The 17,709-nt window shown below is 44.3% G+C and overlaps 1 protein-coding gene across 1 annotated transcript in view; it reads left to right on the forward strand.

Moving 5' to 3' along the window:
- Positions 1-17,709, forward strand: part of SLC35F1 (solute carrier family 35 member F1) — a 373,073-nt gene that overhangs the window by 217,117 nt on the left and 138,247 nt on the right. The window contains exon 2 of the mRNA XM_045009629.1: positions 9,802-9,977. Within this exon, the coding sequence (XP_044865564.1) occupies positions 9,802-9,977 (176 nt within the window). The remainder of the gene's footprint in view (positions 1-9,801; positions 9,978-17,709) is intronic.

Raw genomic sequence — 17,709 nt, forward strand, 5'->3', positions numbered from 1 at the left:
GTTAGGGAATCCCATTGCAGCAAAGCCATCCACTATGGCCTGCACGTTTCCCAGAGTCACAACCTTTCGTAGCAGCAGCTTAGTGATTGCTTTGGCTACTTGCATCACAGCAGCCCCCACAGTAGATTTTCCAACTCCAAATTGATTCCCGACTGACCGGTAGCTGTCTGGCGTTGCAAGCTTCCACAGGGCTATCGCCACTCGCTTCTCTACTGTGAGGGCTGCTCTCATCTTGGTATTATGGCGTTTCAGGGCAGGGGCAAGCAAGTCACAAAGTTCCATGAAAGTGCCCTTACGCATGCGAAAGTTTCGCAGCCACTGGGAATCGTCCCACACCTGCAACACAATGCGGTCCCACCAGTCAGTGCTTGTTTCCCGGGCCCAAAATCGGCGTTCAATGGATAGAATCTGCCCCATTACCATCAGGATCTCCAAAGCGCCGGGGCCCGCGGTTTGAGATAATTCTGTGTCCACGTCCTCATCACTGTCATCGCCGCGCTGCCGTATCCGCCTCTTACTCGCCTCGGTTCGAAGGTCCTGGTTCAGCATATACTGCACGAGAGTGCGCGAGGTGTTTAAAACATCCACGATTGCGGTATGGAGCTGAGCAGGGTCCATGCTTGCTGTGCTATGGCGTCTGCACGGTTCACCAAGCAAAAAAGGCGCGAAACGGTTGTCTGCCGCTGTCAGGGAGGGAGGGAGGGGTGAGGCTGTACCCAGAACCACCCGCGAAAATGATTTTTGCCCCATCAGGCACTGGGATCTCAACCCGGAAATGCCAAGGGGCGGGGGAGGCTGCGGGAACTATGGGATAGCTACGGGATAGCTACCCACAGTGCAACGCTCCAGAAATCGACGCTAGCCTCGGACCATGGACGCACACCACCGATTTAATGTGTTTAGTGTGGCCGCGCACACTCGATTTTATAAAATCTGTTTTACAAAACCGGTTTATGCAAATTCGGAATAGTCCCGTAGTGTAGACGTACCCTCTGATGCTGCATACTGAGCCCACCCCCCAATCAAAACCTACTACTTTTCTTCATCTTACGAATGAGTAGCACTTGCTTAATGGATGTATACTACTGACGGCTAACAGAAGAAGCTGTTCTCTTTGTGACATACTCTGTATGTATGTCTGGAAGCATCAAAAAGAACTTAGAAAAATATTGCAGTTAAAACACAGGGGTTCTGAAATATTGCATATCACAGTACCCAGAGAAAGTATTAAGTAATTGTTGGATTTGTTTGGTGGTGCTTTTTCTAAAGAAAGCAGTAGGTTTTCCACTGACAAAGAACTAATTTCTTTTCAATGGTTGTGCCACAGTCTTTGGGTAGGCTGCCCCTTCAGAGACACTTTTCAGTCCCCTTTCAAGTGGCAGGCCCATGCTTCTACTTCTCTTTGGGGTGGGACCCTGTGATCCAACTGGACATTTGGTTACGCCACACTAGTTACCAACCATGTGATAAAGCAGGCCCAATGGACTTGGCACCTGCATGAGTTCTCTTCAGGAACCCGTGGACAGTAACAGTATGAAGGAGCACAGAAGCAGATTCTTCAAAACAAAGTATGATTTATATGCAAAAAGTACACAGCCCTCAGTAAATGGATGTAAAATAAATAAAAACGGTTTCCTACACTTGGTGCCCCCTTCAGGCCCCTGGGTCAGGCTGACTTAGACTTTGTTTACGCCTTTCTCTTGGTGACCAGTTACAGCTTCCCCACTGCAAACCTCTAATTCACAGTCAGTGTTTCTGTGTCAGTCTGCAGCCAGAGACAACTTCCTCCTTTTCTGTAGGGTGGGTCCTTTCAGTGACCAGTGTCTTTTGATCTCTTCAGATTCTCAGCCTTGGCAAACAGCCCTGTTGCCAGGGTTGGGGCTGAGGACTCCTCACAGCTGTGAACCTGGCTATTGTGTTTGAGGGGACACACCTTATCTAGGTCACTGTGCTTTTACCTTTTCTGCCTGGTTTCTTTAACCTTTTGAGAACATAAGAACGGCCATATTGGGTCAGACCAAAGGTCCATCCAGCCCAGTATCCTGTCTTCCGACAGTGGCCAATGCCAGGTGCCCTAGAGGGAGTGAACGGAACAGGTATTCATCAAGTGATCCATCTCCTGTCACCCATTCCCAGCTTCTGGCAAATCTAATTATTGATCTAATTATGCTTTCAGGCAAGGTAATATCACACACACACTGAGGGGCATATGACATTTATAAAAATATTTCCCAGTTTCCCACAGTTTAAGTATTACCCTAAAACTGAAAGAGAGGTTACTGAGTCTGTCCAAATCCTGGAGCTAAGTACTTTGTATTAAATCACTGTTGGTAGGAAGAATAAAAATGAATTGGAAAAGTTGTCCCATAAAGCATTTTCTGCACAATGAAGGTGTTTAACTTTGCTACTGGGGCCAACCAATCTGTGCATCATTCCATATCATTGTGTGTTGTGTTGCTTCTGGATAGTGGCTGACATTTCCACCAATTAAAAAAAAAAAGAGATTTGTGTTGTCCCTGTGTTAAAGGGTCAGGAAAAGTTTCCATATGCCGGCCCAGCCAAACAAGCAGAATAACACATCTTCATTTGAAGGTGTTCACCATGCCAGCAGCCTGTTATGTTGTTCACACTTTTAATTTCTCTTATTCAGTTCGCTCCCTGAAACCAGCCCTCTGTCAGGGTTCATTGGTGATTCACTGGTGAGGAGTGGAACTGGTAGAGTAAAGCCTTCCACTTATGATTCAAGCAAACATTTCTGTATTTGGGGTAAGAGATTTTGAAGAGTCTTAGAAGAAACTACAGTTAATAGAATGGCCCTCCCTACTCAGGAGATCTGCATTCCGTGTTCATTTGAGCCATTTCTGCACATTATTAAATATAAGTATTGATTAATGTTTATGCTGCAGAGCCAGAGCAGCTATCAAAGAGCAGGCTGAGTTCTATTCTGCCTCACATGCCATCCACAAAATGATAAACCAAGTTCTGACTGGAGGAAGAACACAATATAACTTTCTAATCCCAGCTTGAGTTTGCAGCACTAGCAATTAAGAAGACAAAGTGGATATGGAAGTCATGGACAGACTAGCTATCCGTAACCCTTCAATCTTGTTTGTACAGTCCAGTATTTTGAGTGCTGATGCAATTTAAGGGCTACATGATTTTTTTTTCTATGTTCAATAAAGGCATGACCATTTAATGATTAATAATACTTTGTTAAATGTTAACACTATGTTCATTACTGTAGAAGAGAGTCCCTGCACAGAAAAGCTGACACTCTAAATAGAAAATAATAGAAATGAGAGATGGAAAAGACCTTGTAGGACACCTTCCCCCACCTTCCAACCAGTGCAGTACTGAATAGTCAGAAAGCTGTGTGGTCAGGCTCAGAAGCAAGACTCATACAAAAGAAAGGTGGGAAGCAAAAAAGGAAGCTGGACTATAAAGAGGATCAATGGCAAGTAGGAGGCTAACAGACTTCAGCCTTTCTCCCTTGAGCCACCCTACTCAGTAGTACTCTTACTTTGGAGGTGGAATATGCCAGGGGAGAGGGAAGCAAAAACAGTAGGGCTTGACCATGTTGTTTCTGAGTGCATGATATATATGATTTTAGTCTTCATTTCCTAGGTTAGATAAGAACTTCCTGTTGCTCTATAGCACTAATTATAACAGACTTTTTTGTTAAAGTGCTTTAAGGGATTCAGTGACTCTAGGTACGCGGGTTTTATTTACATTGGTTATATTCAAAAGGTAAATTCTGTTTAGAGATAATATTCTGATCCACATCCAAACTGTTCCCAACGTTTGTGTACTTTCAGAGGAGGAGTCTTGATTCTTGCCCCTCTCTAATTCCATTGCACTTGTAACTGCTTTTCTGTCTCCAATGGGAATTCCAGCTATGCGGTGGAGGCAATAGTAAGAGTTGATTTAAGGATGTTTAATAGCAAGGGTTGCCAATTTTGGTTAGATGTATTTCTGGAGATTTCATCACATGACAATCTTTAATTAAAGATTAATCTGTAATTCCTGGAGACTCCTGGCCAATCCTGGAGCGTTGGCATCCCTATTAATAGCAAATGCAAGAGTTGAATACTTAGCAGAGATGAAAAGCTATTCTACTGCATCACCTAGGGGCTGAGGACAAAGAATTAACTGAACACTGACCCATCTGTAGCTACAAAGACCAACACAGAATGTGCAGTTGCACTGAAAACATCAGCAGAACTGCTAAGTAGCCATTAATATTGTTACCAAACGTTACATTCAGAAGTAGAGGACATCCTATAAATAGGACTGTAGGCAGTTGTAGAGGTGTCTTAAGAGAAGAATTCTCACTTGTGAATTCGGTATCATGCAGGATGAAATGTTAATGAACCAGCTGTTGGAAAATATTTCACTTAGTTCTACATAGACAGAAATGACTGTTGGCAGAACTGAAGCTTATCCTGTGGATGGCAATGATGCTGACATAAAGCCCTGCCAAATTAACCAGTTACTTTCTATGTGCGATTTGGGATAGCCTGTCAGTCCAAGGGGACACAGATTGGAGAGGTAGAAAACGAAGGTCTGAGTTTATGCACACGCTGCTCATGAGGGCCACATCATCATGCCTCACACTAAAAGAAGGATCTGCCAAAATTAGTGGTGTCCAGCAGTGGCCCACCATGTGGAGCAAAAGCCACTATTGCTAACCTCCTTCCATGAGTGATAAAATTAGTGTGTCCACTTTTCTGAGTATGAGAATAAAAACTGAGGCACTTGCCTCCACAATAGTTCTATTGTAGATGTGTTATGTATCTATGTGGTGTTTGCTGATGGTCATATATGGAATATGTCAAGGTTAGAGAAGGCAAGCAACCATTCTACAGCCTGTGTGAAATCAATCAAGTATATATGCATGCAGACTTGAATTCAAGCACCACCTATAAAGGCCACTAGCATAGAGTAGTGAGAGGATGCTACTGCATGAACCTCCATTTTAGAGAAAAAAAACAGTAATTGAAGCCGCATCTAAATGGATAAAAAAGGACTACAAGTGTCTAGGAGATGGATCTGCCTAAATTTCGGTGAGACTTCAAATTTTACAGTATCTCATCAATGGGCAGCCGTGGCAAGAATTATAGATATGTGGTTCCTTTAGCACTAATGTTAGTCTCTTCTGTTGCCATCTTTAACATGGTGGCCACCACCCAAGGACTCTCTCATGGCCAGGAGTGCCTCTACGGTGTCTGCCTCAGTTTCCCCTTCTTCAGGGTTCCTTAAATGGAACTGCCTGCTCATCCACTTGCAACCATTCTTGGGTCTGGAGTTTTGTATTAATAATAAAAAAACCTTAACAAAAAAATCTTCAACCCAGTCTTAAACTGGGGAAAGCCCACAAGAAACTGTCTCTTTCTGCTGTGTAAGCAGCTGGAGAAGATGCAAAGCCCGGCCTGCCTTCTCCAAAGGATAAACACACCTTCCATCTGGGTCTTCTTAACCAGCCCCAGTCCCTTCTTCTCTCCCTGCATCTTTACTGCACAGTTCCTTGTAGCTCTGTCTTCAATGAGCCCTCTCTGACTGCTATAGTCCAGATGCAGCCCTGTCCCCTTAACTGGCTCAACTGTGAGCACCTGCTCTAGAACAGGGGAGCTGGATCTGTTTTTAATCACAAGGCCCAGCCATCCTGTGAAACCATCCCAGTTGGAATCTTTATTTCACAGAGGCATGTTTTGTATCTCAGTGACCGATGTAAGGGTGGAAGGAGTGGTTACATGTGTGACAGGTTTGGTCACAGAGACCCCCTTGGGACTGTCACCTGACGTGCTGAAATTACCTCTGAGCCCGTTTTCCCCACCAGCTTGGGACTCCAGAACCCTGCCTTGTTGAGCCAGACATGCTAGTCTGCTGCAACACAGACTCAGGGTCTGGGCCATGCCCCCAAAGCTACAGACTTTAACCAAAAACAGCTCAGCAGGTTACTGCTCCAGCACCCAGACACCCCAGTTCCCAATGGGATCCAAACCCCAAATAAATCCGTTTTACTCTGTATAAAGCTTATACAGGGTAAATTCATAAATTGTCCACCCTCTGTAACACTGATAGAGAGATATGCACAGCTGTTTGCTCCCCCCCGGTATTAATCACTTACTTTGGGTTTATTAATAAACAGAAGTGATTTTATTAAGTATAAAAAGTGGTTTCAAGTAATAACAGACAGAACAAAGTAAGTCACAAAGCAAAATAAAACAAAGCACGCAAGTCTAAGCCTAATACATTAAGAAACTGATTACGGGAAATATCTCATCCTCAGAGATGTTCCAATAACTTCTTTTACAGACTAGATGCCTTCCTAGTCTGTGCCCAATCCTTTCCCTGCTACAGTCCTTGTTAGTTCCAGCAGATATCTCAGGTGGTAAGAAGGGGTTTTCTCATGACTGGCAGCCCCCTTTGTCCTGCTTCACCCCCTTTTATAGCTTTGGCACAAGGCGAGAATCCTTTGTCTCTCTGAGTCCCCACTCATCCTTCTAAATGAAAAAGTACTAGATTTAAGATGGATTTCATTATCAGGTGACATGGTCACATGTCACTGTAAGACCCCTAGTCTCCATTCCCCATGGGCAGGCCCACATATACACAGGAAGGCTTTCAAGTAACTAAGGCCATTTACGACTGATTGTTTCTGGAGCACCCTTAATGGCCTCCACTTAATATGTTTACATCAGTGATACAAGTTTATATCTTATTCTTCTAACTCCGGACATAGAAATAATACATGCAAACAAACAGGATGAACACACCTAGTAGATTATAAGCTTTGTAATGATACCTTACATAAAGCATATTCCAGTTGCATTGTATTCACATTCATAAGCATATTTTCATAAAGCATATGGAGTGCAACGGCACAACAAGATCTTAGATTCCACTAATCCAAAAACCTCCTGTAAGCATGCAGTATCTAGCACAGTGAAGATTGTTCTCTCTCTGTCAGACTGCTTATTTTGGTTTTGGGTTTTTTTGTTGTTGGGGGGGGTGGTTTGGGAGGGGGAGGTTAGCAGGGGAAAGGGGGAGAAGGTGCTATACTTGTGCTTCCCTGGGCCTGTTTGGTTGTTTCATACCATGGCTGGCACCAGGACACAGTAGGAGGAGGATTGCTTGAGAAAGGGGGAAACAAATCTGACACCCGAGGTTACTAAGAAAGGGGTATTTGTAGCCTAGATCTTCACAGCTGCCAAATATTCAGCCACTTTGAGGGAGATATGGCAGGAAGAGAGAAGCAACATTGAAAGATTTTTAATATTTGGAGATGGTTGTGTATAAAAAAGATTTTCATCCTACCTGAACAGTGTTCCACACTGACATACTGCCTTCCCTGTGTCCTCCGCTCCCCTGAAGCAGGACACAGACATGGAATAGACTTGGCATCGGCACAACCATAGAGACAAAATAGTGTCTGGGTATGTTTTCAGTAAAGTCATCTCGAGGGTAAATTTTTCAAAAAATGATGTCTATGTTGCACGTGTAGATTATCTTGTAACAAAGCTGGAAGCACGAGCAAGTAACACTTGAATGTTCTTTATCTGGGTTGAAGTGAACTGTGGTGTAAAGAGATAACAACGAACCAGGACTGGATGGGCAGGAAGGAGAAAATGATGAGGATGCTGAGGGAGAATATGGGGGGTGGGGGCAGGGAAAGAGAGCAGGGTATTGGAGAGGCAGAAGAAAGGAGGAACATGGAGGAAGAAAAAGTCAAATGGTGGGGGGTGGGGATGAGGAACGGAAAGATAAACTGAAGCAAGAGGCCAGTTCAGATAAGGAAGTTTCTTGGAGTAAAAGGAGTGATGAAAAGAAAGTTTTCAAAGAGAAAAAATCCACTAAAGCAGGGGCGGGCAAACTTTTTGGCCTGAGAGCCACATTGGGTTTCGTAAATTGTATAGAGGGCTGGTTAGGGGAGGGTGTCGTGGCCCAACCCCCACCTCCCCGGGACTCCTGCCCCATCCAACCCCCTCTGTTCCCTGATGGCCCCCCCAGAACCCCTGCCCCATTCACACAAACCCCGCTCCCTGTCCCCTGACAGTCCCCAGACCCCCGCCACCCCCATCCAACCCCTCCTTTCATTCCTGATGGCCCCTCTGGAACCCCTGCCCCATCCAACCATCCCTTCTCCCTGTCCCCTGACTGCCCCCAGAACCCCTGCCCCTGACTGCCCCCTGCCACTCCATCCAAACCCCCTCCTTCCTCTGCCCCCATTCAACCCCCTATTCCTCCCCCGACTGCCCTGACCTCTATCCACACCCCTGCTCCCTGACCACCACCCCGAACTCCCCTGCCCTCTATCCAACCCCCCTGCCCCCCACTCGCTGCCGCCTTTCTGCACTGTCCGGAGCACTGGTAGCTGGTAGTGGTACAGCCGCGCCGCCCAGCTGGAGATGGGCCATGCCACCTCTGCCACCACCATGCAGCACAGAGACTGGGTCAGGCTGGATTCTGCAGCTGTGCTGCCCCAGGAGCTCACAGCCCCGCCATCCAGAGCATTGCGCCGGCGACAGAGAGAGCAAGCTGAGGCTGAGGGGGGAGGGGGGACAACAGGGGAGGGGCCGGGAGCCAGCCTCCCGGGCCAGGAGCTCGGGGGACCTGCAGGACAGTCCCATGGGCCGGAAGTGGCCCGTGGGCCGTAGTTTGCCCACCTCTGCACTAAAGAGTGGAGGAGAGAAACAAGATGGTGAAAAAGATTAAAGAAAAGATACACAGTAGAAGGAAAGAAATGAAAGCAAAATGGAAATGAGATGAGAGAACAAATGAAGGAAGACAGTACATTCATACATTTTATTTTATAAAAATGTAGATCTAGAAACATGACAAAATCGCATGTTTTTTTTTCTCTATTTGGTCGTGTATACAGAGAGACACATACGAAATACTGGGACAGCTATACACTTTCATTGTATTGAAAATGTGAATTTATACTCCTGGGTCTCTCCTTTGAGACACACACAAGCAAACGGGGGAAAGGGGTGAAGAAGTCTTAAGGCTAAATGGGCCCATATCCACCAAATCTTTCCCTTGTGTGGTGTGCGTGACATTTCACTGTTGTTCTTTTCATAATCAGAGGTTTTTATAATACATGAACAAAAGCCAGTGTGTTTGGGAAGTATCAGAGAGGTAGCCGTGTTAGTCTGGATCTGTTAACTCAGGTGACGTCGAGCATGAGTAATATAATCATTACAAGAATCCCATGAATAAGGGAGGGTAGATAGAGTGGAAAAGAATAGTAGGAAAATAAAGAAAGACATCACACGAGGGAAAGAATCTTATGGAACGGTGTTCATCAGAACCTTCTTAAGCAACAGTGTCTAAGGCTGATCTTTTCAAGGTCTGGAGTCTCCCGGTTCCAGATCTTTACATTCGAAAAGCGACTGCCGCCTCCAATCCTGGAGTGACATGGTTGGTGTAGGTGGTAGTTCAAAAGAACCCCGCAATTCTCAATGCAATGGAGGGCAGTTTGCTGCGAACCCGGAGGTTTGGCTTTCGTTTTGTTTTTCAACACCGGAGTGTTGACTTCTCCCACAGGGTGTTTTTCAGCCCAGTCACCCTGTGGGGCAGGGAAGTGTTTGGGAAGTATTTCAGTAAATGCTGAGGAAAGAGATGGTAATACTTATTGGACAACTCCTACCAGGTACATTAGAGATCAAGGCCATCATGTTTCTTCCCATGTTTTAACACTTTCATTTGGATTTATGCTCCTCAGAGGAGGATAAGAATTTCCTTGTTGGCTGAGAGGTTGAGTGTTTTATGTTCTGTGTTTTCTCTTGTTTCTTTTAGGGAGCTCTTGCTGTCTGTGGCTCTTGGCCAGGTTTTGTCCCTTCTTATCTGTGGTATTGGCCTGACCAGCAAGTATTTGTCAGAGGATTTCCATGCCAACACTCCTGTTTTTCAGAGCTTCCTCAATTACATCCTCCTGTTTTTGGTCTACACCACTACACTAGCTGTCAGACAAGGTAAGTACCATTCTTTGCAAGGGAGGTAGCTTCTGTAAGCTATTTTGTAGAATGTAGTCCAGTGGTCCCCAAACTTTTTACCTCCCCCCCTCAGCCCTGCTCCCTGGAGCCAGAGCCAGGAGCGGGGCCACAGCTCTGGGAGATAGGGACACAGACAGAGGTAAGGTGGCCAAGGTTAGGGCCATAGCTGGAGGTGGGGGCAGAAGCGGAGCCTCCCCTGGGGGCTGGAGCTGGCTGCTGGTGCCCCGGGGGCCAGGGCCAGGAGCAGAGCTGGGTGGCACTCCCTCCCTACCCCCCCATGGGGCTGGCCTGGGCCCCAGCCGTGCCCTACCAAACATTCCTCCATGCCCCTCTAGGGGGGCGCACCCTACAGGTTGGGGACCTCTGATCTAGTCACTATGGACAAAATTTTCCAAAGCACTCAAATCTTGTTTATTAAAAGCATCTAAGTCACTCAAGAGCCTAAGTTCCATTGCCTTTCATTCAATTCAACTTAGGCCCAGATTTTTTTAAAGGTATTAGGCACTGCTGTGTTTAGTATTGCAACACCTAAATGATTTAGGAGCCCAAAGCTATTTTCAGCCTAAATCCTTTTTTTAAATGAGCATTTGGGCTCCTAAAAATGGAACTTAGGCTCTTGAATGGCTAAAGTGTAAAATTTCCAAAAGCATCTAATGACATTTCTGTGTGTATTAACTGATCCTTTTTTCCACAACACATTAAAAATTATATACTTTCTGGATGAAAGGAAAAAGCAACTTTCATTAGAAAGGACTATTTTAATAAATAACCAATACAGTAGTGTTGTGTGAAAGAAAAATCTGTATCCCTTCTGCCTGATTATTCCCATGTGAACATTCTCCTTGCTCCTTTCTTCCTGTTTCATATACACTCATTTAGGTCTAGATTGTGAGTTGGAAAGTTTTGGAGTGTTCTAAAACCTGGTATCTATTAAAAATGTTCAGAACTGCTGAATGTTGATCTCTGGGCATGTCAATCCTTAGGAAATCTCTCTAGGAAGTTGCTGCTGTTGCATAGTGGCCCAAGAGGTGTTAATTGTCAGCAGTCAACATTGTGGTGGAAGCATCAGCAGCTTATAGGCAAAAATTAATCCTTTCTAAAAGCCACCAAGTATGTTATAAGATTTGGCATATAACCAGATTTGACCTGTGCCATGAAAGATGAGTTATAACCTCCTGTGAGACTATTAGCAGCTGAAGTCGTGCCACATGTTATTGGAAGATTTATTTTGCATCAATTTCCTTCTTGGATTAGACCTATGACCTCAGTATCTTAATATGTGCATTCCTAATTTACCAGCTACTCAAATGGGTTCTTCCACTTGAACAAACAGTGTGTTTGAATGAAAAGACGACCTTTGCAGGATTTGCTCTATTTCACTGTACTGCACATCTGCCCTTTGGTGAACAGTCAAAACAACTTATGTCTTCTGTTGGTCGATTTCATTCTAGTAGTAATACTGCATTGATCTTTTCATTAATTAAGGGCCAGATCCGATAGCTCAGATCGCATAGGCTACCCCACTAGATACCCAAGGAGCTTTCCCCACAGTTGGCACCTCTGTGTTTGGGTCACACATAATAATGTGGCTGGGACATGCAGGAACATTTTCAATAAAATGTGGTTTTGTTTAAATAGGCTGTTTTTGTCAAAGCCAAAATATTTTGCGGACGCATGTTGATTTGGCTAAAGTTTTCAATGGGAAGGTTTCTTCAGTCCAGGACTTTCTAGTCACTTCTGAAGGGAGATCCAAATTGAAGAGATCCAAATTGAAGAAGTCTGGTTTTCAGTTGGGAAACGAACGTTTCAATCAGGACTGGCTTTAGGCCCCAGCAAACCAAGCATGTGCTTGAGGCGGCACAGTTCCAGGGGCGGCATTCCAGTGAAGGCTTTGTTTGTTTGTTTGTTTGTTTGTTTGTTTTTGCTTGGGGAGGCAAAAAACCTAGAGCCAGCCCTGGTTTCAATGCACGTCGATTTTGCACAAAATATTCAAAAGGTATTGATTTGATTCCAGTGCAGAAGGCAAACGAATTGTGAAACCTCAAAAGTTGTTACAAAATGGAGTTTTGGTTCTCCAAACCACTCTACCTGTGAGAGTAACAGTACTGACCTCCCTGAGGGGGAGGGGAGGGTGGAGCCATGACCCAGATCTCACACAGGCCAGCAGAACATGTTGCAGACTTTTTAAAGGTCAGCAGAGCTCCCATGGCACCAAGCACTGCCCTCGAGGCCCAGGATTCTTTCTGGAGCTCCCACTGCAGAGGGTCCCTTTCACCTACCCCAGTGCAGGGCTATGTGCTTAAAATCACAGTCTAGCCCTTTATTTTGAAAAATAAACAGCCTATGCATGCATTACCACTTGGGGTCAGCACCAAAATGACATTTTAGCATTTGGAATTCTCATAACAATATTTCATGTTCCCCCTACTGTGTGTTACTTTGTAGCTGTCAGTGGATAGTGCACTTCCTTTAACTTCACTAGTCTTTCAACCATGAATGCCAAATTGTATGGGATACATTTATCCAGTCTGCCAGTTGGCAGTCTCTTTGGCTGTAAGTTGAAGATCCCTGATCTTATTCAGATAAAATTCAGTTAGTGGATGAGAAATAAAACTGCAATTCTGATTCCGGACAACTTGTAGTTTAAAGTTCCATGGATCATTTTGCCAGGAGTCAGAGTTGTCATTTTAGTTTATACTCTTTTGGGGGGACAAGAACTGTCTTTGTCTGTCTGGAATGCTGTAAGCACTTCTGCAATCTAAACAATAGTAATAATAGATCCAGTTTCCTATCCAATCCAGTTTGGATAATTACATTGTGCCTGCTTAAATTTTCCCTGTAGTTTCAATTGAATAAGGTACTTTTTTTTTTCATTTCCCACCTTAAGTTGTTGGATAATGTTGCTGTGTGTTGTATAAAAAAAATTCTGTTCCCCTCAAGCAGTGGCTGCAGTTCAGTGGTAGATGAAATGATTCCTGTATGTATAATTTGTAAAGGACTTGCAGATTCTATTCCTTTGAGATACTTTTCTAATTACCGTAGAAAATTTCCCTTCCCATAAATGGAAAGATATCTTTTATTTATTTTCTTCAGCCATAGACTGAAGCTGATGTGATTTCAATGGAACAAGATTTATTCCACACCATATGTGAGAGGAGCGGGTAAAAACATTAGCCCTGACCTTTCTCCTGTTTTATTTTGACTGGTTGGTTTTTTGAGTGTCTTTTATTTTTGCCTCCTCTCAGTTGGGAGTTTTCTTTTACCCTGAGGGCTTGTCATTTGTCAACTGCCTTTATTCTACCAAGATACACAAACTAGGACTACATAGGCCTCTGCATCCTTTTCACCCATACGAGGGACCAAACATCTTAGGGCTCGAGTCAGTTTTCATCAGGTGCCTTTTGCTTTGCTAGCAGATTTAGTAGATTATAAATATGCACTTACAGAGATGAATACTGGCCCTAGACATTAGGCCTAGGTGTTGATGATTTTGAGCTGCTTTACCTACCTTCTTTTTATCACTTTGATTTGAAGGTGGTGTCCCCCGAGCAGGGCCGGCTCCAGGCACCAGCTTCCCAAGCAGGTGCTTGGGGCAGCAATCTGCAAGGGGCTGCAGTCCGTGTGTTTTTGCCCCCAAGCAGCACACCGAATTGCCGCCGCAGACAGCGGGGGCAGTCCGTGCGCCATTAGGGCGGCACGCGCGTTTCTGCAGCGGCGGCAATTCGGTGGCAGCTTCTATGTTCAGCTGTCTGCAGCAGTGCAGCTTCTGTCTTCCAGCTGAAGACAGAAGCTGCCGCTGAATTGCCACCGCCGTGGAAACGCGCATGCTGCCCTAATAGCACACGGACTTCCCCCGCCATCCGCGGCGGCAATTCATCGTGCTGCGTGGGGCGGCAAAAACAGTAAGCCAGCCCTGCCCCTGAGTCTTAGCTTACACACACCTGCTGTCTAAATCCATGGCCTGCATCCTATCTTTTTTTTTAAAAAAGTGTTTTTTTCTTTTGATCCTAGAGATGGCGGCACACCATAGCATTTCCATCCTGTTGCATCATATTATTTGAGTAAATCATTGGTGTAACAAACATCATGTGACACAGATAGTAGTAAATATTGAAAGGACTCCTCCTCTTTGATTCTGGTGGCAGCAGTTAAGTATGAACAGTTAAGTATGTCTGAATGCTGTGTGCCATGCAATAATGGTACAAATGCTCAAATACCCATGTTGATCCCCAAGAAATAGAGCCGAGATCTGACCATGCTGGTGTTTTCCCTGCATCAGTGACGCTTTTTCTGTGAGGTCCTGCATATAGGTCACATGGAGAACAGAGCTCTTGTTTCACTTGATCTCTGTCAGGGTGAGTAGGATGCAGCTGAAAGGAGCACTGTCTGATGCAAGGGAGGCTGTAGGAAAGAGCTGAACAAGTGGAGAGGCACTACCAAGGTCCATCCTTCCATCTCAGCAGTCAGGAAAAGAAGAGGAGTGGGAGGAAGGACTAAGACACCCTCCCACTTGCCTCTGCCATCTATTGATGTAAGTTAGGAGGAAGGGGGAGATTCTAATGTATCTGATGGAGTTGCAGAGAACCAAAATATAATCCTGGCATAACACTGTGCTGTCATGTTTTTGTCCTGATGCTAGCTCAACTTGTGATGACGGTGCTACATCCTGGTGCAAACATGATCAGATAGGCCCAGGTTTTCAGCCAACCTGTAAAATGTGCCAGCCTTTGAATTGTGGGGAAAATCTCAATACTTGATTCCGTGACTGCCTAACTGAGGTCACAAATCCTCAGTGAGAACCTGGTTGAGGACACACATCCTCAGTGGTTAGACTGAGCCTGCAGTTCACATTGTGGGTGCAGTCCGAACGCTTGTGCCACTAACTACAGGATTTATGGTCTCAGGCAGGTAGTCACAGATTTTGCAGGTCAAAGAGGCCACACTTTTGAAAATGCTACAAGCCAGATGCTTGTCACCTAAGGCATGTGTGGAAAAAACCTGGGTACCCCATTGATGGGTACAGTATAAGGACACGAACAGAATAGAAAATTGTGCTGAGATGATTTTGTGGCTCTCTCTGATTCCATTTGAGGATAAAGTGGTTCACTAGCTTTGCAAGACTGCCCTACTGTATCCTACAATAAACTGTTTGTTTATCAGAGGTGGAGGCTCAATCACAAATATAGTACAACTCCACACAGTATGTCTCCTTGGCAATTAAAGGATAACTGTCCTTTATAGAGTTAGTATATGGCTCCATCTCTTTTTCTTCTGCTACATAAACATTTCAAGTGCTGTTGTTTACAGCACAGACCATCCTTTCCCACCCTATTGAGGATAGTTAATGGTTTTGCTAAAATAATGCACCTCTGATTCTATTGCTGTAAGCTAAATGCAAGGCCAGGGTTGCCTCCCATTTTATCCAGCATCAGTCTTTGCCTGCGATTTATGGAAATATTTAAATATTCATCAATTCAAGCTGCTAGCAAGTATAGTGCAATGCACATTCCCTGCACGTAGCTTTAGTGTTCATACGGGAGATTTGAAGTGTGGTTACAAGATGATAACTGTATTGCCTGAAGGAGATAAGTCCCGCTCTGCCAGAATGGTGCTTTGTATATAATTAGTGTAAAAATTCAGAGGAATAGAGTTTATCTTTGCAATCGTCTTTCTCATTAAAAAAGAATCATAATGAAAGAACAAAGCGGTCCCTGCAGTGAATTGAATTGCCTCCCTACGTTTTCATTAAATCAAAGACTCAGCAGCATCCAGTTTTGCAGAACCCAGTTGCAGGTAGTACACAAGACCCACAGTAGAGCCCCTATGCAGATCATATTTTTTTGTGCAGGCTTGGAAGTGCAATATGTTTATCTTACATGGGAAACAGCCTACTTGCCTCTTTTCTTCTTATTATTTCATTGGCTTCTGTTGACAAGATTCTAGTGGTATAAAGACTACTTGTGGTGCTACTGGTAGTAACTTTGCTCAATGCAAAGCAAAGTACTTTACCCTCTCATCTAGAAAAAGGACCATAAAAGATTATATGAAACAAGGGAAGAGAAAGCTGTGGCAGCTGATAAGGGCTTAGATTTATTTCACAATTTCCCATTTATTGTAATGACACATTTTCTGCCAAGCAATAACACAAATGGCAATTTCCTCCTCCTTTATCTGCATTATTATCAGCATGATCTTGTAACAACAATTATACAGTAAATGCATCTTCAGGGCAGAAACTTACAAATATTCTGTCAATTGGTGGGTTAAGAGTTTTTCAGTCTTTTTATAGAGACATTTATTTTTCTTCCTTTCTTTTTTTGCTTTTCTGTGAGCCATTAAAGCGTGATCCCTTTATATTCCTGTCACATTTCTGGATGCCAGTGCTATGATAATAATTAAGCTTTTCATCTTTAAAATGTTTATAAACATTTAAGCCTCATACTTACAAAATACCTGTGAGTGAAATAAATAACTATTATCCCAATTTTGGCAATTAGGCGATTAGGGCCTAGCTCTTTGCTCACATCTAGCTTTTCTTGTAGGGCCTGATCACTGCAGTCAAGTGGAGTCCTTCCATTGACTTCAATGAGAACTGGATCAGACTCGTAAAGAAAAAGGTGGTGTGGTTTTATCCAGTAGGGTTATGCAAGACAACTGATTTTACCTCATAATTCTGAAGTGATAGTCTGTAGGAAGACCTGTGGTAGGAAGCTGAAGAGGAAAAAGAGTGTTCTCAAAGATTTCTCCCAACTTGTTCTGTTGGGTGATGGGATTGCCCTGTCAAACAGCGCGCGGGCTGTTTTCACAAACTTCACAGATCCCTTGGGATCCATGCAGATCCTAGTATATATTGACAGGGGAGGAGGTAGGACCCTCAGTGTGGATGCTCTGTGCCAGCCTGGGTCTCTGTAGTGTGAATCCATAATTGTCAAGGCTTCTGCTTCTAGCAACTACCCCCAAGATCCCTACTGTGGGGGAGGTGGGTTCCCAGCAATGGAGAAGAGGCCAAAGAAAAGTAATACAGCCTCTAGCAGTGTATTATCTTTCCAGCCTTAGCATGACAGGGCCAGCAGAAGTACCATGCAAATCCCCCTCTCTCCCCAGCCTATTTGTCCCTGTGCAGAGATCCACAGACCAGTGGAGAGCCCTCCATGGGGAAGAGAAGAACCCAAGTGAGGGCCTTAGCACCCCATGGCAATGCAGGAGAGGGAGAATGTGTGCAAATCTAGGGGAAACAACTGGGTCCTTAGCTTTTCCACACCTAATGCAGGTGACCATCACTTGTCCGAAATGCATTTTTGGTACTGATTCCAGTAATACAGCAAATAGAGGTTGAAATCAAACTACAGTGGTACTATTTTAAAGTTAAATAGGAAATATTGTTCAACCTAATGATCTAGGTGAGGTAATAGAATTTTTACAAAATAAAAGTGGTGCATGTGTTGATGATTCTTCATCTAACAAACTGATTATCTGTTTTTAAGGGAGATTTTAAAATCAGAGCCAGACCCCCAGTAGATGTATATTGGCATAGCTCTAGTGACTTATTCAGCCTCCGCTGGTGTATCTGTGTGTGTAGGACAGTGTGTGTTTCTTTTGTTTATTTGTTTTTCATTGGTGTTTGGTTCTTTTTTGCTTGAGTGTCACAGTATGGGTTAGACTGCTCATTCTCCATGGCTTGAAATGACAGAATGTGCAGTGCTGTCATTCT

Source organism: Mauremys mutica, chromosome 3, assembly GCF_020497125.1.
Source record: "Mauremys mutica isolate MM-2020 ecotype Southern chromosome 3, ASM2049712v1, whole genome shotgun sequence".
NCBI lineage: Eukaryota > Metazoa > Chordata > Testudines > Geoemydidae > Mauremys > Mauremys mutica.